At 36.7% G+C, this 26,645-nt stretch overlaps 1 protein-coding gene across 3 annotated transcripts in view; it reads left to right on the forward strand.

Annotated features, from left to right (window-relative positions):
- Positions 1 to 26,645, forward strand: part of MLLT3 (MLLT3 super elongation complex subunit) — a 250,271-nt gene that overhangs the window by 127,754 nt on the left and 95,872 nt on the right. For all 3 annotated transcript variants that reach the window (XM_057549239.1, XM_057549241.1, XM_057549240.1), the window contains exons 3-4: positions 13,917 to 13,999; positions 24,365 to 24,508. In XM_057549239.1, coding sequence (XP_057405222.1) covers positions 13,917 to 13,999; positions 24,365 to 24,508 — 227 coding nt within the window. The remainder of the gene's footprint in view (positions 1 to 13,916; positions 14,000 to 24,364; positions 24,509 to 26,645) is intronic.

Below are 26,645 nucleotides of genomic sequence, written 5' to 3' on the forward strand. Positions count from 1 at the left end.
AAGTTTATCTACCAGCATTTCTTCATGAAAATAGAATAACAAGGAAAAGAAATTGATAGAGTAAGGAAAGCTTATTTGATTTCTTGCTATTCTTTCTGGTTGACTGTATTTAGTCCATGGGTATCATAAGGGTATGTGTATATTAATTCATATGAATTAGTTTATTAGGTGATGTCAGTGACATTGTCCAAAAATGTGGCTATTTGGAAGAGAAACTAAGTTAGATAGTGGGTTTTCAAAATAGGATATGACAGTACATGAAGAGAATGATTTTTGAAAAACACAGATGTACCTGTTGTCCCATGATAAATGTCAATAAACTAGGCTTTTCTCCAGGTGGGATTACAATGGCTCCAAAATATTCACTAGCATGATAAGCAGATTTTCTTTTTCCTATTGCTTTAGCACTGTTTTATACTTCCCAAATTTTCTTATAGCTGAGCTTGTATTTCCATTCTATAGGTGGTGTGTGTACATAGAGAGAAATATGTTCATCCATTTAGTTAAATCTCCTGTTAAAATTGGTTGGGACTAGTGGTGGGACAATAAAGTCAACAAACAAAAAAATACACTGGAAACATAAATTCCCGGCTTATTCTTTATAAATTTTCTTTTCTTTTTATATAAATGAATTGGGTTATAATAGAGTTCTACAAAAAATTAATTGAAAGGCTCTTAGCAAAATTCATATTTCTATTACTATTTGATACTTAATAAATCTAGAATAAATTTTTAAAGTATGATATGACAGTAGGATCTTAAAGTGAATTTTTCACTTAAGGTCCAATAGTTTCATAATAGAAGTGGTTCCCTCTAAAGGTTATTTTGGGACTTAGTTCACCTTCATTCAGTTTTATAACATATCTTTTGGAATCGACTCAGTGAAAATTATTACGGTCACACTTTAAGAGGAGTAATTTTTCTTCTGATTTACACTGAATGAGTGAACATTAGCTAGCTCTTCAAGTTAGGGTCTTAATTATTCTCTTGTTTGACCTTTGCCTGTAACATTTGGTTTGAGTTGTGTTCTTCTCTTTGACTTTAAGATTCAGCCACTGGCAGGAGCCTTATTTAATCTTTCTATTGAGCTGTTTCATCTCCTTGAATAAGACATAAACCTATTCATCAACCTATCTTTCATATGGGCATGCTGTTCTGGAATACTATTAAGATTGAGTGCATTGTGGCAGGGTGCATTCTGTTTAAAAAGCAATGTAATATGTTTCAGTGTGATTAAGAACAAGGGTTTTACAAGTGCAGTATATAGTAAAATCCTAACACTCAAGGGTTTTTTACATAATGTGCTATGCCTAATGTGCAAGCAGTTGGTTTAATTTTTTACTTTAGCTTTTTAAAAGCATGGTGTTTCTCATAAATGCTGCCAGTATGTTCTGATGTTTCATTCCTTAATACTTGAGCTGATATGGTACTATCACTAAATTATATCAAGTTCCCGAGGAATCAAATTTCTAGTTTGATTTATACAGGTAAAACAGGGTCTCACTCAGTAGATTTAATCTGACTTCATAATCAGAATGGAAACAAGAAAATGAAAATCTAATTTATAGAATTTTTTTTTGTGTGTGGGCAGCCTCTATTAAAGAAATTCAGTTTTTATTTATTTACTGGTCTAATAAAAATTAAATTCTCTTCTAAAAAGCACTTACCGTGAAACATTTTTAAAAATTCAGGTGTGATTCTGAATCTTTGTTTTGTTTCTGTTCTTTTGTTTTGTCCCAATTTCCTGACTGTGTTATAGCAGATGTGGTATTTTAGCTGATAGTTGTTTTATGCTTAAATGAAGATCCTAAAAAACAAAATGCATTTGCCTTCAAGTTAAAAGTGGCACGTATGACTTGTCTTTGGAATAACAGAATTGTAGATCTAGAAGCTGGCTCCTCATACCGCAGAGGAGGTCTGGGGTGAGTGGTGAAAGGGACTCTCCAAAGGTCAGATGGCAAATTTGTGGTAGAAATGGAGCCAGGACCACGTCTCTTGATTCCTTGCTAATTTATCTGTTACTACCCCACAGGACTCAAATTCAGATTGCATTTCTATTTTCTGTTGGTTTGTTTTATTGCAGTATTTCAGTTACTGCTTTATAATGCATAACCTTGGAAACTTTATTTACAGCTTTTTCATAATATATACTAGTTTGGGCTTCATGAGTTTGAAGGTGGTCTGACTTTGTGAACCGCCGGCTAGTACTTCTAGTGGTGGGTTGAGCCAAAAGAATTCCAAAGTGAAGAATATTTTCCTTTTTCAAATATCCCTGTCAAGAATCCCTAAGGCCAAAAATAAAACCAGATAGAAGAATGCTTAATTAAACTGAGGGTAAGTATGTAAATTTAAATCTGTTCTTTGGACAGATTTTGGGGAAAGTTCAAAAGAAGTTCTCTAATGTTTGTGGTTTGTGTTTGACTACTGTTAGATTAGTAGATGATTTCTGGTTTCCAGAAAGTGTTCTCAAGCTTTATAGGGATTATCTCATTTATGCCTTTAGCATGGTGGATGATCTCTTAAAGCTTAATGAATGGTATGATATAGGTAATAGCATTAGCTCCATTTTATAACTGAGAGAATAGAATGTATTATGCCAGTGTCCAAGGTAGGATTTGAACCAAGGGGTTCTCAAAACCCCTGGCTCTCGACCTCTAAGCTCTTCTGCCTCCACATTACACATAATTTCCTGTCAGAAAATGACGCCTACCGCTAAACTGAAGTTTTCAAGGGGCTTTGCTTTAAATTAGCAAACATTTTTACACTTCCTACTGTAAACCTGAGAATTCCATGTACTTGAGAATTCTCACACTTATATTTGGGATACAGTAGTAATTTCTGGGATCATCTTAACTTGCAGCCTCTTTTTCCTCCTCTTTCTTCATATTCAGTCTTAATTTCTGCACTTACCCTTTTCCTTGGCTTATTTGGAGCAATAGTCAGTGTGCCTTGGGCATTATTTGGATACCTTCATTTCTATTCTTAAAAGAGTAAGTGATTCTCTGTTATTCCCAAATAAGATTAAAGCTGCTAGCTAGCTGTTGGCTCCTAAATTCTTTACCAATGTCCTGTTTCTTTACCTTCCTCTTAGAAAACTTATTTCCTTGGTATTGAATCTCGAGATTGAAAAGAACCACGAAGAAATACCTAATTCAGTTACCCATCCAGTGGAATGTTTCTCCCATATTCCTGCTTGGACTATAATCTTTTCCTAGAATCATTACTACTCATTAAAAATTTGTTCCTCCTTTTGACAATATCATACCTGCTTTCTTTTTTTTCTTTTTTCTTTTGGCTGCACCTTGCAGCTCGCAGGATCTTAGTTACCTGACCAGGGATTGAACCTGGGCCACGGCAGTGAAAGAGCTGAGTCCTAACTGCCAGGGAACTCCCCAGACCTGCTTTCTTTAACCACACAACAATGAAACTCAATGACTGACTCCCTCTTTGCTTCTCCCTGGTTTGTTCCCTAAGCTTTTCAGTTCGTGAGTTCCCACATATAATACTATTAATGGTTTTTGTGTTTGTTCTGATTTCTCTTTCTTTTATATTTGTACTATTTCCCCCTATTAAATAATTCCTGGAATTCAGAGGCCATGAGAGGTACCATGCAATTAGCACTGCATTTGGTAATCAGAGGTATTTTGTAAAATTTGAGCCCATAAGAAGAGTAGAAGCTGGTTTTCTCCTCTTGCTACCTGTCTCTGTTTAGCTCAAAGACATACCAGAACTGCAAATCTCAGTGAGAAATCAGTGTAGCTCACTTTTATAGTCAGGACAGACAGAAAACAGTAGATCACTTCTGTGTTCAGTAGGAGCAAGCAGAAAATCATACTCTGTGAAAGTAGATTTACTTTAATGATATAGTTAAATTTTTATAATGTACTTTTGAGCAGTGGTGTCAGACTATTTTAGCAGTGGCTTACTTTTTTTTTTTCACATAATCTGAAGGGACCTTAATCCTGTATCTAAAACTCAGGATTGGTCCTTAGGCTATTTACATTTTCATTGTTTGGGGCAAGCACCCTATTGCTTTTGTAAAAGCAATACACACTGCTGGGGTGTAGGGTTTTCTGGAACACAGTCTGAAAACCCTTGCTTTAGGAAAGTGGAGGGACAGAATTTTCCTTGGTTTATTTGGGAAGATTGAAAGATTGTCAGACTGAACAGGAACCACATTCTTGTATGCACTATGTCTAAACAGTTGCCATCATATCAGTATCACCCTCATTCTGTCTTCATTTGTAATATCTAATGGAGCTTAAATCAATTAGGATACTTAGGATAGGCTATCTCTGTGCCAAAATGCCAAACAGAAAAAACAAAGTAGAGTCCACAAGATGTTGAAAAGGAATCTTGTTTTTAGCTCTTTCTCTAAAGTTAGAACAGTTTTGATCCCTTCCCTGGAAGCATTTGTTGTTTTTTTTTCCCCCTACTGAAAAGGGAATAAAGCAAAAATTGAGAAGAGAAAAATTGGATCATTGACCTTTTTTGCATGATTATCTTTTGGTGTTTCTGTGAAGTTAGTTTGAGGTGATCTTTTAGGCTGTTGTATTTTTTTTTTTTCAAATTCAGTAGAAAATGAGTCTTAACTTTAATTGATTATATTTATTTATTTTATAACACATTGCCACTTCTGTCACCCTAATGCAGTTGATAGCTGTCTTGTGTGTAACACCAATTCGTAATCCTCTGCACTGAATACTTAAAGGGCGAGTATTAAAAATTGCATGCTATGCGAGAAGAGATGGGTGTACCACATTTAAAAGTGGCTCTTACACATTGTACACTTATTAAAAGAAAAAAATTAAGCTGAAAAATATCCCTTTAATATGAATGTGTTTGAGGAAATCGTAACCTCTGTATTTTGATATTTTGAGTGTCATCACTTTTGTATTCTTCCTTTCTTTCTTGATCCATGTAGTTTTTTCCCTTGCAACACTGTTTCCCTCCCCTTGAGTAGGTAGCTTTACAATTGTGATCTTTCTTTTTCTCAAATTGCACTTAAAATCCACTTCTTTTTTGTGGTTGACGTTCCTTAGTCCAGATGCTTCCTTCTATACTGTGTTTAGGAACTCTATTTCAAGGGACGTACTTAAAAAAAAAATCTCTCACTTAAGATTAGGTTATACAATTCCCAAGAATTATATCTACCTAAAAAACCTTCATGATGAAGAATCATAACGAAGATTTTGTAAGTAGATGCAAAGTGTTTTCTTGGGAGTTCGTAGCATTGGGAGAATTTAAGATTTGAGAAATGAGATTGCGAGGTCATAAGAGCCAAACCTATGTGAGTGTTAAATGGTGAATTCAGGATGGGAGAAAATGTTCAGGAAGGAGGAAGTAGCCTTCACCTCAGTTAGAGAGGAAAATCCGGGTAAGGGGCTAAGCAGCCCTGGAGGCAGGTATAAAGGCAGGCTTTCTTTAGGTTGTTTACACATCTGTCTCTGTAAGCAACATAAATAGCGCTTTTTTCCTGCCTGGCCAGCACATACCCTGCTCCTTTTTTATTTTGAGGTCTCAGCTTAAATGTCACCTTCTCAGGGAGGGTGTATTAATATAAAATAAAGAGGAACTCTCCCATTTCCCTCATGTCAGCCTGCTGTATTTTCATTGTAGCACTTAATGCTTTCTCGATATTTTCTTGTACGTGTATTCTTTCTTCTCTCCTCCTCACCCTCCCTGCCTCCTAACAGTGGACATAAGGTTAATAAGTGCAGGGGCCATGTCAGCTGTGTTTATCGCTCTATCGCATGTCCCTAGAATAGCACCTGCACTTAGAGGACAGTGTCTTTGGCTAGACTGTCATCTGCTTGAGAGCAAGATTCCACCTTATCTTTGTAGCCCTATGATTATATAGTGCCTGTTGAATTGAATTAATTAGGGTAATATTATTGAGAAGATAGGATAATTTTATAAATGAAGACATTATATTCCCTTTTTTCCTCTAAATAAAAAGCAGTATCAGTCTTAGTGATAGCAGGGCCAAGTGTAAAACCTGGGATAAAACTGGGTAAAACTTCGATGCCAGAGGACTATCCCAAGGGTTGTTGACTTCTGCTATTCCGGAAATCATGAGGGGATTATTTTAGGAAGTGAGATTCTTCAATGGCTCTTTATATATTTGATTAAATAATGAAAAGCAGTATTAGTTTCAGATGTACAACATAGTGATTCAGAACTTTCATAGATTATACTCCATTTAAAGTTATTATAAAATATTGGCTATATTCCCTGTGCTATACAATATCTCCTTATAGCTTCTATGCATACATTTACTTTATACATAGTAGTTTGTACCTCTTAATCCCATACCCTTATCAAGCCCCTTCCCCCTTTTCTCTCCCCACTGGTAACCACAAGTTTGTTCTCTGTATCTGTGAGTCTGTTTCTGTTTTGTTATATTCATTCATTTGTTTTCTTTTTTAGATTCCACATATAGGTGATAACATACAGTATTTGTCTTTCTCTGTCTGACTTATTTCAACAAGCATAATACCCTCCAGGTCCATCCATGTTGCTGCAAATGGCAAAGTTTCATTCTTTTTTATGGCTGCGTAATATTCCAGTATATATATATGCCACATCTTCTTTATCCATTCATCTGTTGATGGACACTTAGGCTGCTTCCATATCTTGGCTATTGTAAATAATGCTGCTGTGAACATTGGTGTGCATGTATCTTTTCCAATTAGTGGTTTTGTTTTCTTTGGATATATACCTAGGGTTGGAATTGCTGCATCATATGGTAGTTCTATTTTTAGTTTTTTGAGGAACCTCCATACTGTTTTCCACAGTGGCTGCACCAGTTTACATTCCCACCAACAGTTCTGATGACCAATGTTTTTGATGTAGTAGTACACACTGAAATGAAGATGCTCCTGCCAAATATTGGGAGGGTCTTAGTTATTTCCCTAGAAGACCATTTTCATGTAGCTAATGTTGCTTTTCCAGATGGACCTTATGAAATATGGTATTCTGAAAAATATCTTGCCCAAGGTTTAACTTTAAAAGTGGTGGTCTCCTTAAGATAGAAATATTAAGATTTTTCAATTTAATAATTCTCAATAAAAGAATTAGGTCTGTCTCTAGGTTGAACTTTCTCTGAAGATACAATTTTACTCTTTCTTATCAGATTAGCCCGGATATGTATTTCCACTAGGCCAATCATTTGAAGCAATGCTATATACTGAGTTATATTGAGGGAACTTGGGACAGGTTGGTGGTAGTGCTATGAATTTTAGTGAAAGATGTAAGCTTGAAGACTTATATTTAATATTTCCTAACAATTTGTAATGTTATGTAGTTTTGGGCACTCCCTGTATTTTGTTAACTTATTTGTTATGTGTTCCTTGAAGAAATGATTATGAAGGTGGTCGTATTTTAATATCATGGTTATATTTTCTCCAGATGAAATGTATTGACTTAACCTCAGCTGGATGGGCAAGTGACTCAACTCCTCCGAAAGCTGAAAACGTGCATACATGTAAAAAAAAAAAAAAAATCCTCTCTTTTTCCCCACTGCCTGGAGAGAGAGCCATGGATATTCTGAGTCTATACGTAAAGATTCCAAGTTACTAACCAATGAAGTCATTTTTATGTATCATCATTAAGATTTTTCAACATAGCCAATTTGGAGTCTTGAACTCTTATTCCAAATCTAGGAGTTTTGTGCAACATTCAAAATTAATGATTCCTCTTTTATATGTTACACATTTTTACCCTCCCTGAGTTTGGATGTGAATTTCTGAGTGTGTATGGTACGAGTTCTCTATAGAAGTATCAACTTTATCCATATTATCTGTTTTTTTATTCATCATTTTCAGTGTTTCTTCTTATACTGACTGTTCCATTATGCTGTTACTTTCCTAATGCCTTTGCTCATACTTTCTGTTTGCCACCCAGGCGTTTCTTGTCAGCTGCCAGGCTTGCTCCATCTCTTCCTTTGAGGTCATACTAAAGTTATGTTTCATTGATTCTACTCAATTTCATAAAGGGTGGGCTGGGTTCAGAGATGAAAAGAGTCCTGAGATACAACCTTAGCCCTTGGAAAGCACAGAATTAATCTAGGGTGAGGATGGGGCTTGATAGTAGCATATATATTAGGATTTGCTAATAGGATCAGTGAGAAAAAAGGTTGAACCCAGAAGAGGGACAGTGCCATTTTTGTTTTGGAGTATTGGCAGAAGGCTCTCCAGAAGAGGTCTATTTGAGTTGGTCCTTAAATGGTGAATCCTGAGGAGGTTGACATGCGTTTCACATCTGCCTAGTTAGCTAACTACATCTAGTTTGTTTCTCTGTAACTTTATGAAAGCTACTTAGACAGTTATCTTGTGTGGCCACAGTTCTTTATTGCGTAGGAAACAATTAGATTTTCACAATTGCATTTGAAGTTTTTAAAAAGTCAACAAGGTGAAAACAACTCAACAATACAATTCAAAAATTTCCCGATGTTATCTTTAATCCTTTTTCAGGGAAATGAGGAAGTGACACAAAGGGGGAAAGCATTTTTTTGTTATTTGGAAATACCTGTTTTGAAATGGGCTGAATAGAAGCAATGGCAGAATCTGTGTGTGTGTGTGGTGTGTGTGCGTGCATGCGTGAGCTTATAAAAACAAAGATAAAATCCAACCGTTGATTTTTGTTCTTTTCAAAATGTCAGGAGTGTAAAGGCTGGACCATGTTCAGTGGCAGGGTGATGCCCAGACTGCTAGATGTTAGTCTTCGGACTTCCAGATGCACAGAACAGGGGCAGCAAGATGGCCACGTAGTACCCTGCTTCAGTTTTCTTAGGGGCTCTGATGTGGTGGAACTGAAGCAGGAGGAGAAGGAGTCCAAAATGCTGAAGCTGGAAGGGACGTTGGGCACAAAGCCATGGTAATAACCAGTCTGTATATATAGAGAGTTTGGTGTAGGAGGGCTCTGCACTGTAAATAAAGTAAAAGCAATAATTATCAATGGGCAACTGGGCCATGTCCTTATCAAAAGTATTCAGATGTGTGTAAAGTCTAGTGTCTAAGCAAATAGACTGGAGAGAGGCTCTGGAGAGGAATCTGCCAGCTATTTTCCTAAGGATTTGGGAAAAAACTGTTGCCTAATGATATTTTCTAAAGCTTATTACATGATGGTCTTGTGGATCTGGAGGGGTTTGTTCTTTTCTTTCTTTTTCTTGTTTTTTGTTTTTGGTGCTAAAAATGAGATATTTTAATAAATTAAATTTACTTGTATATATAGCATTATATAAGCACAAATTCATTTATTCATCTAAGGAGCATTTATTTCTTTGTATCAAGCATAGCTATTTTTCAAGCCTTTTTCTCCTAAAGGATTAATATTAAAAATCTCAGGTAATAAGTAAGGATTTGACTTACTCCAGGCTAACCAAATCATGACTTTTTTTCCTTTTCATGTGTTTTTCTTCTTTTTGTACATTTTCCACTCAACTTAAAAATTAAATAGATTAATGGTCAATGTATATAGTTAACATCATTCTAAATACTATGTATATGGGTCTATATTGTGCCTATTATTTTGAAAAGCTATTTTAGGGGGGAAAGAAAGCCCAATTACTCATTATTTATGAAAACTTTGGTCTGTTCCTCTCAGGCCTAAATTTTGGGTGTTGTGTGTGGGTAGATCTGCATGGAGTTTTGAAAATGTCTTCTAGTTAGAGCCTTGGGGTACATGAGTAGTAATGTGCAGAAGGAGAGGAAAAGGAAAATGTTATTTATGGCTCTATAGTGTTAGTTTCAAAATGATGTTGGAGATCTGGCCCAATTTGTTAACTCAATTTCTTAAAATTTGGTACTATAGAAGTAGAACCAGTCCCACATTAGATACTCAGCTTTCAAGAGAATACTTCTCTGTGGCAACACTTTCTATCACCTACCAATTTTTAAAAGATTATGTTGATTGTAGGGAGTTTGGAGAAGAATTTGGCTAATATCAAATCATTGCTGCTTGTAGAAAGCAACTTCTTTAGCAATGGTAGATCAGTGAAGAGTCGCATGAATCTTTTTTTTTTTTAATTGAAGTATAGTTGATTCACAATGTTGTGTTAATTTCTGTTGTACAGCAAAGTGATTCAGTTATACATATACATATATTGTTTTTTATATTCTTTTCCATTACGGTTTATCACAGGATACTGAATATAGTTCCCTGTGCTATACAGTAGGACCTTGTTGCTTATCCATCCTATATATACTAGTTTGCATCTGCTAACCGCAAACTCAAGAGTGGCATGAATCTTTAAGAAATTCAATTCAACAAATATTTATTGAGCACCTATTATTCGGTGCTCAAATAATAATGGTGGGGTTGCTGACCTCAAGTCGCTCAGTCTAGTGAGGAGTCTGAGAGGTGAATGAACGTTATCAGGCTGCCTGATAAGTGCAACAAGAGAAGCTTGGAAGAGGAACAGAGAGATGTTCTGAGAGAGCCAACATCTCAGAATTTTGGCTGGATTTTGACAGGAATAAGAGTTCCCAGTGATTTCTACTGAATTAATGTGCATAGTTTAAAGAATGAATATGAATCCTCCCATTTTATTGTCACCTAAAAAAATGTGATGGCTTTCTAGAGATGGGTATCCCTTCAGTAACTTATGACATTTGGCCTTTTATTACATAGATCTTAATAGATCCTTAAGGTTAGAAACTCATGTTAATGATTCTGATTATAAAACAGTCGAATAAATAAACTACTTCCCCTAATTTGACCTTTTTTCAGATTAAAACTGTAAGTTGTATTTGCATTGCTACTGATTTTCTGTCGTGTTTATTGTGAATAAAAAGTTTCTATTGTTTGCTTCTAATTAAGAACTCAGGGTGCTCAACAGACATTGTTCATTGTTATTTATGAAAATACTGCATTTAAAAATAATTGAGGTGTGAGTTGGTAAACAGTTTCTTATAAAACTGGACTTCTTTGGAATAGTAATACATAACAGATCATTTCCTTTAAAGGGTGGGGAAAAAAATTTAAGACCTTCAACTATAAGATGTGCTCACTAACAGCTGTTTTCTATAATAGGAGCATTTTGCATGCAGAATAGAGAAAATGAAAATGAACTGTACAAAAGGCTGTATAGAGGAACAGCTATAACTTCTCTGGCATGTACAGCAGCCCACAGAATAAACTTCCTTCGAATGGCATTGGCATGATTAATCCCAAGCAACCTGGACACTGAAACTACTGTTCTGAAAAGGGGCTCTGCAGCCTGGAAATGTCATGGATGTAATGCTGTCTTTCTAGCTGGGGTGGGGTGTTCATGCATTTAGTGGCACCCCGCTCAGTGTTCAGGGTATTTGAATATTCATGATAGGTTGGCAGGTGGTCAGTGGATGCAGGGCTGAAGCCACTCTGAGTCCTTTTGCTTTTTCATTTTTTATTAGAGAAACTTGTAAGGTCAGGTGAGATGCCGCATTCATTATCATTTACTTCTTCTGATGTCAGTTTGGGGAAATTTTCCCAAGGTGGGCTACAGGAGACTGCCACGTGTTAAAATCCTGTCTTCAGTATATCTCTTTGTAATCATATTTGTATTCATGGAGTGTCTAACCAATTTTTAAGTACAGCATCATCATCCTCTGCATTAAAAATGCCTCAGACTTGTATTTCCCCACATATATAATCTTCTTGAGTCTTGATAGCCATGCTTACAATGTGTAGATGGTGTTCTCTCTTTTAAAGGGAATGGGGGCTTCCCTGGTGGCACAGTGGTTAAGAATCCACCTGCCAGTGCAGGGTGCCCTGGTCCGGGAAGATCCCACATGCCGCGGAGCAACTAAGCCCGTGCGCCACAAGTACTGAGCCTGTGCTCTGGAGCCTGTGAGCCACAACTGTTGAGCCCGTATGCCACGACTACTGAGGCCCACACACCTAGAGCCCATGCTCCACAACAAGAGAAGCCAGCGCAATGAGAAGCCCGCGCACCTCAACGAAGAGCAGCCCCCGCTCGCCGCAACTGGAGAAAGCCCGCGTGCAGCAACGAAGACCCGACGCAGCCAAAAATAAAAAGAAATAAAAAAGTAAAGGGAATAGAACTAGAGCTGTCTAGAGAATCCTTAGTCCAGGGCCGTGGAACTGAGTCTTCTAATCCAAATCCAGGACTCTGTACTTGTTTTCTCCTTTCTATTTTCATCCAAAAGGTTTACATGACAATTGGGCATTTACAGGTTAGATTTCCTGCCTTACTTCTGTCACTTCTTGCTGTGTTCCAGGATCTGTCCTGTGTCTTTTACATATATCATCTTGTTTAGTTCTCACACTGTCCAGGCAAGGCACTTGAGGTTCAGAAAATTGGAGTAACTTTCCAGAGGTAGCCTGGCTAGTTCGAGGTGGACCCCGGATTGACACCCAGGCGTGCCCGAGCCCTTGACCCTCCTTATGTTCCTGATTAAATGTTTCTGTCCTTATGAATTGGGAGATTGGGATTGATATACACTATTGATACTATGTATAAAATAGATAACTAATGAGAACCTACTCTATAGCCCAGGGAACTCTGCTCAATGCTCTGTGGTGACCTAAATGGGAAGGAAATCCAAAAAAGAGGGGATATATGTATACGTATAGCTGATTCACTTTGCTGTACAGTAGAAACTAACACAACATTGTAAAGCAATTATACTCCAATAAAAATTAATTAAAAAAAGTTTCTGTCCTTGGGGAGTGAAAGGGAATTAGAGATGAGGTTCCTGAATATATGATAATAAGGAAGTCTGTTAAGTGTCAAATCAGTGATTCAGACAGTTCTATGGGAGGGTAAAAGGAGAAGAGAGGATAGTACTCTGGTCTGGAAAGGCTTTGTGAAGAAATTGGGATTTGAACTAGCAGAGGATACTAAGAGTAGCATCAAAGTGCGATGGAAGGAAAGAGGACAGAGCATAGGTGGGAAATACTGGGCATGTTTTGGGGGAATTGATGCAATTGAATGAAGCATAGGAGGATTGGTGGGTGACAAAAGGAGGAAGGGTTTAAAAGGCAGACTGGAGCCCTGCTGAAGTGGACTTGGGCTACCAGGTTATGTGCTATGTGGTATATGGCCTTTATGTTCAACATGTACATTTTTAATTCTTTGTGATACTTACTACTAGAATGCAGTCTTAACTAGAATAGCTCAGCTGGCTTGCAACTGATTTTGATTTAATGGAAATTTTAGTGGGGTGAAATCATATTTAGCTTCTTAGGGCATCTCTCATTTCCCAAGAGCTTGCCTAAGTAGTCTTGTCTAAATAAGTCTTTCTTCATAAGAATACAAAAGCCTTATTGTTTCTTATGTATTCTTATGATGTGAATAGATTTGAAGTGTTTGTATGTATTGCAGTATTTCAGTAAGTATTCCTTTGGGGGGTAATGGGGGATAATGAGTCTTAATGAACACCAATAACATCGGGAGACACTGGGTTTGGGATTTTTCTAAGGATGGAGGGTGGTCCTGCCACCTTTTGGTATGGAAATTAGGATATCTCAGAGAACTGAGGGGTTTGGGGTAGAGTGATGTCCATCAAAGACTAGACATAGATAATATGTTTGTTAGGTAACTTATAGTTGTTCTCAAGCTTTCAGTCACAAGGTGCTGTCCTCAGTTTCCCTAAAGTGTTAGGGCAGGGTGATAACAACTAAAGTCCAGTCATTCATGACCATGGTTGACTGTGATGCACTATCCCCCATCAAGAGTTGAATAAATAACTTACATATTTAATTTACATAGGAATATTATTATTGTAGATTCTGAACAAGAAGTAAAGATCAAATCAGAGAGTTAGCGGGGGCTTGGCAAAGGGCTGTGAAAATTGAGAATGATGTAGGTGGTAGGATGGGATTTTTTTTTTTCTTGTTTTTAAAGGAAAGAAGAATGTCTTTTTGCCTATTAATCTCATCTCACTTTTTTTCTTTTTTTAATGTTGCAGTGTGCAAAGATCCACCTTACAAAGTAGAAGAATCTGGGTATGCTGGTTTCATTTTGCCAATTGAGGTTTATTTTAAAAACAAGGTATGTAATATTTACTCATTAATCTTTCAATAGAAGATCCTTCATTAACCAAATGATGTTTAAAATAGTTTTGATTCATAAGCACTTCTATCACTAGATGGTTTTAAAATAAAAGTTAAAATTTGTCTTCTAGGAATTTTGGCTATTGTTGTCCTTAATTATAGAGGAAGTGGCTAGAGAAAGATAATTTCAGTTCTGTGAAGTCAGATTATATGAAATTCATTAAACGTTTCTTTTAAGAGAAGAGTAATTACCTTTTGAAAAAGAAGATTACCATATGTTTGTACTATAGAAAAGAGAAAGTATGGCTTTTCAGTGAAATGATCCTTTTCTCATTTTCATACTTCTAGAATTTGAGTCTTACAAAGAATAATCTCTCCTTTATCTTTATCTGATACACACATGTGACACACACATATATATATATATATATATATACAGTCATATCAGCAAGTAGATATTATGGATTCTATTGGATTTAAAAAATTTCAGCAGTGCATATATGGCAAAACACGCAGACTATATAATATTGGACAAATTGCTCAACCTCTGTGGGGCTCACTATCCTCATTTATAAAATGGGGTTAGGATAAGTGTATCTACCTCATAAGGTGGCTAGGAGGATTAGATTAAATAAAGCTATGCAGGATTTTTAGAATAATGCTTCATATGTAAGTAAGCACTTAGTAAATGCTAGCTGTTATTTTTAATCACCCTGTTTCTTCCTTTTATTCCAAGGTAATCATAGTTCCTGAAACCTGCCCCAAAGTGAGATAATTCACATTTTTCTTTTTAAAGGAACTGAACAATTAGAATGTTGTGTTATCCGAGCCAGTGCTCCGTAAAGTCTGGTCCTTGGACCAGAAGCAATCAGCATCACCCAAGAGCTGGTTGGAAATGAGATTCTCAGGCTCTATCCCAGATCTATTGAATCAGAATCTCTGGGATGGGGCCTAGGAATCTGCATATTTACTGGCCTTCCAGGTGAAGAAACACCACAAAGTATGAGAACCCCTGATAAGCCACTCTTTAGTGATCAGTATCTTCCACTGGAACAGTGTCCCACTGACTTTTTCTTTTTCTTTTTTTCTTTTTAATTGAAGTATAGTTGATTTACAGTATTGTGTTCCACTGGCTTTTTCAATGTATAGAAGACCCAGCCTTCAATTCAGTAAAAATCTCTTTGTGATTAAGAGATAATTAACTTTTAAATAAGCTATAATGAAACTATCCTCAAAAGTTGGAATGTGTAGAAAATAGGGATAAATTTTATTTTTCATATTTCTTGTTTTTTTCAAGCTGGTTTCCTCACGTGCCATGTTCCTGCTCCACGGCCTTCCTACACACATGATATCCCTGTTAATTCTTTTTTCTTTTTTCTTTTTTTTTTACATAGATGTGTTTGCTCTCAAGTAGTATTTATTTATTTATTTATTTATTTATTTATTTTATTTATGGCTGTGTTGGGTCTTCGTTTCTGTGCGAGGGCTTTCTCTAATTGTGGCAAGTGGGGGCCACTCTTCATCGCGGTGCGTGGGCCTCTCACTATCGTGGCCTCTCTCGCTGCGGAGCACAGGCTCCAGACGCGCAGGCTCAGTAATTGTGGCTCACGGGCCTAGTTGCTCCGCAGCATGTGGGATCTTCCCAGACCAGGGCTCAAACCCGTGTCCCCTGCATTGGCAGGCAGATTCTCAACCACTGTGCCACCAGGGAAGCCCTATTTTTTTCTTTATATTTATATTTTGGGTATGTATTTGGTGGTAACCTATTTCTGTGTAGTTAAATAGCTGAGGGCTTACTTTGTCCGTGGCAGTTTGCTGAGCCCTTTACATATGTTGCTTTGTTTAGTAGGTTTATAAGAACTTTTGAGAGGTTATTATTCCTATTCTACAGGAAAGGAAACTGAGTCATGGAAAGATTACATGGCTTGTCCAAGGCCACACGCAGTTGGAAAGTGTTAAAACCAGATTCTTGATCTAGATCTTTCTCTCCATTGACAATTCTCTTAACTTCTGTGTCTTCGAAGCAGTAACTCTTTGCCAGAATAATGATTACCTTCCTCAGTAGTAATACCACTGAAATGTTCACATGTTTTTCATCAAATCAGAATTCGTTGAGATGCGTTTATATCTGTTCATATGATATGCTTTCACATTTGATGTATGGATTTGTTTTTTCTCATTTCAAGATTTCCCTTAAGAAATTAGTTTTTAGCTTTCTTTTTTTTTTCATTAAAAAAATTGAGATATAACTTACACACCATAAAATTCATCCTTTAAAAATGTACAGCTCTGTGGGTTTTAGTGTGTTGTGCAACCATCACCACTATTTAGTTCTAGGACATTTTCATCACCCCATAAAGAAACCTTGTACCTATCAGCAATCGCTCCTCATTCCTTACTCTCCCAGCCCCTGGGGTTAATCTATTCCCTTTCTCTCTGTAATATCCTATTCTGGCCAATTCTTATCAATGAAATCATACAATATGTGGCCTTTTATGTCTGGCTTCTTTCATTTAGTAGGTTTTCAAGGTTTATCCATGTTATAGGATGTACCAAATACTTATTCCTTTTTATCACTGAATGCTATTCCATTGTATAAATAACGCCACATTTTTGCTTATATTTGTATTCATAATTTGATGGACATTTGACTTGTTTCCATCTTTGCCCTATGAATAATGCTGCTACGAACATTCATATACAAGTTTTTGTGTGGAAATATGTTTTCAAGTCTCCTGGTTATATACCTAGGTGGAGTTGTTGGGTCGTGTGGTAACTCTGTGTTTAATTTAACTTTTTAAAGAACTGCCAAACTGTTTTCCAAAATGACTGTACTATTTTACTTTCCTACCAGCAATGTATGAAGGTACACTGAAGGCCTCAGTTTGGAAATAATGCTGCAATTAAGTATCTTCTCTCCTACTTTGTTTTTAACTTTTCTGGTCACTTTTACAAGCTCTCATTTCTTCAGAGAAATATATTTTCTGAACTACCCAATTCCCTCCTTTACAGAAATAACTGGAATCTCCTCATCCACCAGATTTTTAAAAAGAAAATAAATGAAGGATGAAGAGGCTGCAAGTAATGTGTGCACACGTGTGCACACACAAATGCAGTCATCTTGGTACTTTGGGTAGCAATTCTTATGACTGAAAGACATTATTTATTCACTTTGTGAGGAATTTTTAGTTTCTTAAAATATGAAAGAAGAAAGATGCACTTGAGATGGAAAACAGTTATTTCCTTGGGGCCATTGTAAAATATACATTCAGCTGACCACTGTGTAGTAGATATTCTGTTTAGTGTCCAGATTAGCTGATTTTTATTTTCTAGTTTTAGATTTTCTTTAAGATTTTATACATAATAATTATTGCTTTTTTCACAGGTGCACAATGAAACATATTTCAGTGTTTGTAATATGAAAAAGTAGTATACACCTAATTGTAGAGATGTGGATCAATTACTGGTGGGTTAATAATACACAAAATGCTATATAGCAATTAATGTAGCAAGATGGATAAGTCTCAAAAACAAAAATGATGATGTGTGTATATATATATATATATATATATGGTTATGATATCACTTATGTATGGTTTTATAAACCACTGAAGCCAAGAATAAATGAGGTGATGGAGACACACATATGTAGTACAAGAGCATGAGCTGAAAGGACAGCACAGGAACTAAAGGGCATGGCTTACTGGGGAAAGAGGGATGGAGAAGCTCATATTTACAAAATTTTTATTTCTATAAAGAAAAACATAAACTAGCATGGTGAAAGTGTTAACATCTCTTTAAACTCAGTGGAAAATATATGGGTGTAGTATTTTAAGTACTTTTCTTTATGTTCTTAATTTTTTAATTAAAATTATTGCTCTGTCATCTCTTTTTAATTTATCTTCTTAGAGTGTCTTAGAAACCAAATTTTTGCTATCTTCCATTCTGGATCTGCAGCCTACTGAAATGATCCATGTGTGAAAATTTAATAGGTCTAGGCTCTTGCTCCAGAATGTGCATTTCATTTCTTCTGAGTGTATATCATTTTATTTATCCCTGGAGTTTACTCAACTCTGTCTTGAAGAAAGAACATCCATTATAATAATGGTTTATGAAAAAGTATTATTTCAAGTTTGCATAGGAGATGAGAGAAAGCAGCAAAAAGACCTCCACCTGATGTTGGAAGGGGCCTACCACTGCATATTTAGTGTATAATATCACCCTGCCCTTGGTCCCATCTCCATCCTTGTACTTTTCCTGCTTACAATAAGCTTGTCTTCAGTTTTGCTCACTTATTGGAGAGGTCAGAGTCAAGAGGGGTGGTGGAGTGTCAGTGCTTCTTATGAGTTCGTGTTTGTTTATTCTCTTATTTTGTGTTTGTATTCAACAAAACAAGCCTATCCATGAGAATCATGTGTGTTTCAGAAACTAAACCAACAGGCCCACTGAAACATAATTGACTGTAGCACTTCAGGTTTGAAAGGATCCCATGCTTCTCTCTTTCATTCTGTCCTCAGAAAAGTACACGAGTGAATGTCAAGGACTGAAGCGGACTGAGAGGGATAATTTGATATTGCCAAAACCAGGTTTCCACCCTCTAGGAAATGTATCAGCTTTATATGGAGAATAAATACATGCTTCCTTGTTTGAACTTTGAAGAAGAATCTTTTCTATGGAGCATAAATTGACATTATATTGATGTCAGCCCTCTAAGAAAGATATTCAGTTGGTCAGACCACAAATTTATGGGTACTTTTTACTTTCTATAAAAAAAAAAAACTTTAAAAGAAAATCACACTCAGGATTCATACAAAGATTGTCACTTTCTGTGGTCCTTAGCCTTAGTTTTACTGAAAAGTAATTTGTTTTTGATTTTAAACTGGTGTGAACTATAAAGTGTTGTTACTACCTCACTCTTTTTCTGCTGGTAATTATTATATTCATCAATGTATTTTTCTCTTTAAAAAGGTATGCTGCAGTATACTCCTAGTAAAAGTGAATGGAATAAAACTTAGGAGTTACTCCTTTCACTTCATTTAATCATTGTTAACTATTTGGTATAGCCTTTCCAGATTTTCCCCCATGCATTTGCATGGATAAAAAGTATGTCTATATAGAGATTGGCAAGGGCATAATATATCATATTTTAATATTTTTTCTGTGACTTGCCTTTAATTCACATAGCGATATGTCTTTCCAAGTCAGTTTTTAAAAATATCTGCATAGTATTCCATGGTAATGATATACTTACATGCAGATCATCCCTGTTTTTTTGCCATTATAAACAATGCTACCATGAACATTTTATTTTACATCTATACCTGTCTATATATCTTTGCACACATATTTGAATATTTCTGTGGAAGAGATTCTTAGTAGTAGAATTACTGGGTTAAACATTGCATGCATTTAGTGTGTTGGTAGATATTGCCAGTGTGTTTTCCCAAAGGCTTTACCAATTTACACTCCCAATTGTAAGGTAGAAAATGGCCCTTCTTATTTTTTAAATTAATTCTAAGATTGTATTGACTATTTTACAATTTGGAGGAAAGGCAGGTAAGTAATAAAAATGGTTGTGATCATTACATTAATAAAGGAATGCTGTAACAGGGATGTCTAATTCAGACGGGGTTGGGAGGGTTAGGAAGACTTTTCAGAGGAGTTCATGCTTCAGCTAGGTCTTGAATGATGAGTTTGCACTAACCAGGTACAGGATGGAAGTATGCAGGGAGGGAAGGCATTTTAGACAATGGGGAATACGATATGTGAAAGGCAAAATTAATGAGATAATATGAAGCACTGGGGAACAGCAAGTGCTTCAACATTGTGGAAGGACAAGGTAGAGTAAGAGAACAAAAGCAATGCAGGAAAGGTATTAAAAGACTATAATGGTTATTACCAGGAGGTGGGATTTCATCCTGTAGAAAATGATGACTGTTAAAGGCTTTTATATCAATGGGAAGATGTAATCTGATTTTTCTGTTAGAAAGATCACTCTCTTGTCATTGTGGTAGGTAGAAAGGGGAAGTTCAAAAACAGGGAGGCGACCAGATGAAGAGTGATGAAGGTCTAAGCTAAGGCAGTAGTTATCATGACTAGAGCAAAGGGCATAGATTTGAGAGTTCCTAAGGAGGAATACTAAACAGAACTCAGAGACCATTTGACTGTGATGAGTAAGGGAGAAGGAAGCGTTAGTGATGACTTTTGTGTATTTTACCCTTGGGAAGCAATTAAGATTTCTGTTTGTCATGATATAGAGTATAGGAGAAAGGACACATGAAGATAACTTCAGTTTAAGATAATGCATGAATTTGCTGTTGCTGCCGGTCACCCCAGTAGAGGTGTGGTTAGACTGGAACACAAGCATATGGCAGTCAAGTGGGAGCTGGGCTGGAGGTAGAGAGGGGAGTCACTGTCATGAAGGAGGAACTAACTCCCTGTGAATGGGCGTTGTCTCCCTGGGGAATTTTGCAAAAAGGTAAATGCATTTAAGAGTCAATGAAGAAAGAAGGGAAGCCTGTGAAGAAAACTAAGGAGGAATGCCAGTAAGTGTGAGGAGAACCAGGAGAAAATGGCACCCTGATCAAGGAGAGAAGGAGCAAGTTTCATGCCAGATTAGTAATAGAAGTGAGAGGTAGTGAGTACATGAGTGGAGACTATGATCTGGGGAAGTTTGGATGAAGAGCTGAAAACCATGAATTTGTAGTAGGTAATGCCTGCATTCTGACAGTTTCAGGTGCTAAGACTTTTTTTTTTTTAACATCTTTATTGGAGTATAATTGCTTTACAATTGTATGTTAGTTTCTGCTTTATAACAAAGTGAATCAGCTGTACGTATACATATATCCCCATATCCCCTCCCTCTTGCATCTCCCTCCCACTCTCCCTATCCCAACCCTCTAGGTGGTCACAAAGCACCGAGCTGATCTCCCTGTGCTATGTGGCTGCTTCCCACTAGCTATCTATTTTACATTTGGTAGTGTATATATGTCCATGCCACTCTCTCACTTCATCCCAGCTTCCCCTTCCCCCTCCCCGTGTCCTCAAGTTCATTCTCTAGTAGGTCTGCGTCTTTATTCCCGTCCTGCCCCTAGGTTCTTCATGACCTTTTCTTTTTTTTTTTTTTTTTTAGATTCCATATATATGTGTTAGCATACGGTATTTGTTTTTCTCTTTCTGACTTAACTTCACTCTGTGTGACAGACTCTAGGTCCATCCACCTCACTACAAATAACTCAATTTCGTTTCTTCTTATGGCTGAGTAATATTCCATTGTATATGTGTGCCACATCTTCTTTATCCATTCATCTGTCAATGGACACTTAGGTTGCTTCCATGTCCTGGCTATTGTAAATAGAGCTGCAGTGAACATTTTGGTACATGACTCTTTTTGAATTACTGTTTTCTCAGGGTATATGCCCAGTAGTGGGATTGCTGGGTTGTATGGTAGTTCTATTTTTAGTTTTTTAAGGAACCTCCATACTGTTCTCCGTAGTGGCTGTATCAATATACATTCCCACCAACAGTGCAAGAGGGTTCCCTTTTCTCCACACGCTCGGTGCTAAGACTTTTTAGTCAGAAGAACTGGGTTCAGATCACTTTGTTTCATCACGTGTTAGTAATATAACAAATTCTTTTTTAAAAAAGGAAAAACATTGTTTTATTTGACTATGTAATTTTAGAAAATATTGTGTTTTAAAAAACCATAAACACCTCATACATTGCAGGTGGGATTTTAAAATGGTGCAGCCACTCTGGAAAACAGTAAGGCATTTCCTAAAAATGTTCAACACAGAGTTACCTTATGACCCAGAAATTCCACTCCTAGGTGTATAGCCAAGAGAAATGGAAATGTAGGTCCATACAAAAACTTGTACACAAATGTTCATAGCAGCATTATTCACAATAGCCCAAAATGGAAATAACCCACATTTCTATTTATTGACAAATGTATAACCCAAACCTGGTATACCCATATAATAGATTATTATTTGTCCATAAAAAAGAACTGACACATGCTACAACATGGATGAACCTCAAAAACATCATGCTGAGTATAAGAAGCCAGTCACAAAAGAGCACATATTGTGTATGTATTTTATGTATGTTCATGTATTTATACGAAATGTCGAGAATAGGCAACTCTATAGAAGCAGAAGTAGATTAGTGATGCCAGGGGGTGTGGGATCTGTTGGACCACTAATGAGTTTGAGATATCTTTCTGGAGTATTGAAAATGTCCTGAAATTAGAATGTGGTGATGGTTTTATAACTCTGTGAATGTACTAAAAACCACTAAATATTATACTCTAAATGGTGAATTTTATGATATGTGAATTACTTCTCAGTAAAGCTACTATTAAAAAAACATAAATAGCTGTTATCAAAAACATGTAAAATGGCAAAGCTAATGACAAATGAAAAAAGTAACATTTCACAGAGATGGTTAATATCTATAATACACAGGGAGTTTTTATATAAAGTAATAAATTCTGAGTGCTTTAATTTCCTCATCTGCCAAACAGAGCTGACAGCTGACCCAAAGGAGAGCTATGAGAATTAAATGAGATAAATGTTAAATACATAATATTGTTATTATTATCCTCAGTATTCATTTCCCCTTGGATGCCTGAGAATCTGGCTGTAGAGAGGTTTAGGTGTTTAGCCAGCTAAAGTAATGGCTGGAGAGTAGAACTCGAGTATCATGGAATTATAATTACTGCATTCTCTTGGATATGGTGCTGTTTTGTCCTCCAGGAAAATGCCATATTTTCATTCATTTCACAGACATTTATTGCATTGCTACTATGCATGGGGTACTAAACTAGTTGTTGAGGGTACAGTAAGGACTCAACCATTATTCCTACTTTCAAAGATCTTATGATTTAGCAGGGTAAAGGGAGATAATAAGACAGTTATTCTAAGATGTTTCAAGGATAAGAGAGAGAGGCACACAGAACAGAGGAGAGGCAGTTGGGAGTGGAGTTCAAGGAAGGCTTCCCCCAAATAAAACCTGAATAGAGAGGGATGAGTAGAAGTTATCTAGGTAAAGCAGAAGGTGGAGGAATGGAGGTTGGCAGTGGAGGTAGTAATATGTAAAGCAAGGGTGAAACCCAGAGTTAATCTAGAATGAGTAAATTCTGGGAGCAACCAACCACAATGTGTGGCTGGATCACCAGATGGGTGGAAGGGGTGTGGTGAGACATGGAACCAAGAGCTAGATTGTGAAAATCCTATGTGGCATTTAGGTGAGCTCAGATTTTTATTCTTTTTTTTTTTTTTTAATTTATTTATTTATTTATTTATGGCTGTGTTGGGTCTTCGTTTCTGTGCGAGGGCTTTCTCTAGTTGCGGCAAGCAGGGGCCACTCTTCATCGCAGTGCGCGGGCCTCTCACTATCGTGGCCTCTTTTGTTGCGGAGCACAGGCTCCAGACGCGCAGGCTCAGTAGTTGTGGCTCACGGGCTTAGTTGCTCCGTGGCATGTGGGATCTTCCCAGACCAGGGCTCGAACCCGTGTCCCCTGCATTAGCAGGCAGATTCTCAACCACTGCGCCACCAGGGAAGCCCAGATTTTTATTCTAATGGCATTGGGAACTTGTGAAATTTTAACCAAGGAGTGAAAATGGCTAGATTTTTGTTTCATATGGACAGTTTTGAGGCCTGAATGAAGAAGAAAGTGATCATCTATCCTGAAGTAGGAAGAACTACTAGAGGAAGGAGTTTATAGTAGTTTGAGCAATGAGTAAGAGCATGGCAGTATGGGTTAGACGGCTTGTTCAAGAAGTATTTAAAAGAGAAAATGTCAGCCGTTGATGATGGGTGTAGGGCCGTAGAGTGGGAAGGGGAAGGAGTGGCTTCAGGGGTGTCTTAGGTTTCCAGTTGGGTGGCGGTGTTGGTGGTGTCATACCACTTGAGAGACTGCAAGAAAGATGATGACTTTATTCTTTTTGGTTTTCCTCTAAGACAAGAAACTAATTTTTCAGATGTTTCCATTTTGCTTTGTAGATAGTTCCATGATGACTTTTTTCCCAGTACTTCCCCTTCTTTGACACTGTAGCTGTTAGATGTCTGGGTCTCTTTTCTTTCTTTTTCTTTTTTTTGAATGAATTTTTCTTGGCGTATAGTTGCTTTACACTGTTGTGTTAGTTTCTACTAACTAGAAAGGGAATCAGCTATATGTATACATATCTCCCCTCTTTTTTTTGGATTTCCATCCCATTTAGGTCACCATAGAGTGTCGAGTAGAGTTCCCCGTGCTGTAGTCTGAGTCTTTTCTGATCCTTATCAGGAGTAAACCTTTGCTTTCTAAATTTCTATTTATGCCTAAGTCTCTGTTTTCCTTCTTATTTTTTTTAACCTCTAGGAAGAACCTAAGAAGGTTCGTTTTGATTATGACTTATTCCTGCATCTTGAAGGCCATCCACCAGTGAATCACCTCCGCTGTGAAAAGCTTACCTTCAACAACCCCACAGAGGAGTTCAGAAGAAAGTTGCTGAAGGCAGGAGGGGTACGTGACGCTGGGCTTGTGAAAAGCCTTCCCATAGAAAACTAGTTGCTAGTGTGTCAAGAAGTACAATAATGTTTTGAGAGAGGTAAAAGAAGTGAAGCAACTTAATGACCATGCTGTGGACTCATGGTTTGAGAAGAAGAGGTAATTAAACAATATTTTAAGTAGGTATGAGTCTGAGATTACATTGTTGGTTAGAACAGCCTTATAGTCTATGCAGTTCAACTTTATTTCAACATCAATCTAAAACCAAACTATCCTCAATTAAGAAAAGAACAATGCCTTAACTGTGTTATATCAGTGTACAGAAAAATTTTAAAGTTGAAAGTTACATCAAAAATATATGAAAATGAGTTATTATCCAAATTTCCTTGGTCAAAATGAATAGAAAAGGTGTACTCATTCAAATTACTTGTTTGGGTCATTTAAAAACACATTTTTGTTTGTTTGAATTGTGTGTGGGTAATAGATGGAATTTTCTTTTTAAGATAATGATAATATAGTGCCCGGGTGAATTGGCTAGGATGGGGAAAGATTTTTAAGTGGAATTTCTCACAAACATATGGAATGTTTGCTTGCAGTTTGTGCAGACAAACACTGTTGATGGGTCAGAATCTACTTTACATTGGATACTACTAGGATCATCAGCTTCTATTGAATACTTCAGATGAACTTCCTGTGTCATCTTATATGGGCAGTTCAGACCCCATAAAATGTTGCAGTGCATTCTTTTCTGTTTTTTTAGTTATACATTTTTTTTCCTTTTTTTTTTTTTTTTTTCTTTGCAGTGCATTCTTTACTCTAGGATTTCCTTCATTTAGTTTTACTGGAAGGTTTTTGATAGTTTTTCATCCACGAGCTTATCATTATATGTAAGCATGTGTAGACCATAACTTCTCAAGATGCCTCATTTCACTGATAAACTCTACCTGAGGGCTTTGTAGGGACGAATTGAATTTTACATAGCACAGAAGCCCTTTCCCTTTATGGGGATATGAATAACCACTTTGAGAACCTCAGGAAAGCTGTGGACCCTCTCATAAGAAAACCACCCATATATATATAATTGTGTAAACATTTTGGGTTATGTGTAACCCCTTGAGTCCATTTTTTTGAGATCTGTTTTCCAAGCTCCTATCCTCTCAGCTGAACTATTGATACTAATGTGCATTTGAAGTGTTACAGGTACTTTTACCACATTTCATTCCACATTATACTGTATGTCGGTAGATTATGGGTTAAATAGGTATTGATGGGCCAGCTTTGGAAATGAATGACCATTTGTAGGATTTTGTGGGGAAATGCATCTTCGTGAAGAACTGGACTTTTGTAATACAACTCATTTTAAAGGTAGGGATTTATTATATGTTTATTAAGGAATTTTTTTAAACAAACCCTATTTGATTCTTTTATAGTTATCTAGAGCACAGTGTGGGTGCTACTTATCTATGGCTATGCCCTTAAAAATGAGCCTGTCCATTTTAAATCCTAATCATTCCCATTATGTTTCTTTTTATGAGGGTGGCATTTTACGCCTCTGATTATTCCTCTTGGGTATGAAGTTAGGTAGGTAATTGGAGCATGTGAATTATGGAGCTTGAGTACATCAGGCTTCCGATAAGGGTCGTCAGAAAAAGAAAATATGACACAAGAACTTTTTAAAACATCCACTTAGTCTCAGAGTACTCAAAAGTTGTTTGTGAGCCAGAGAGGAGGTTACAGGTCAGTGATAATGCAGTGCAGCACTGCATCCTGATAAGGTCTCTAGTAGATTTCTGTCTTCCTCTCCACTCAGCCTTTATCTCAGAATTATCCTCCTTGACTTCTAACTTTCCTTCTTTGTGTTTCTTTAAGTGCTGTTTGAAGCCTGCATGTTTTTTCCCTGTTAGATTTAGATTGTGTCTTGACAACTCTAAAATAATAAGTTGAAATGTGAAATATTCGAGCACACCAGTTATTTGACATAAGTTCCTTAAGTGACTGATTCTAGTAAATTTTGTAGTAAAATTAAAAAATTCATTCGAAATACTAGTAATCCCATAGATTCTGTCCATTTCACATGGGAGGATTAAAATAGTCTTTTATGGAGATGGGAGAATCTGAACTAATAAACATTTTTTGTCTTACCAAGATTTTT

Source organism: Balaenoptera acutorostrata, chromosome 6 (assembly GCF_949987535.1).
Source record: "Balaenoptera acutorostrata chromosome 6, mBalAcu1.1, whole genome shotgun sequence".
In the NCBI taxonomy this organism is placed as follows: Eukaryota; Metazoa; Chordata; class Mammalia; order Artiodactyla; family Balaenopteridae; genus Balaenoptera; species Balaenoptera acutorostrata.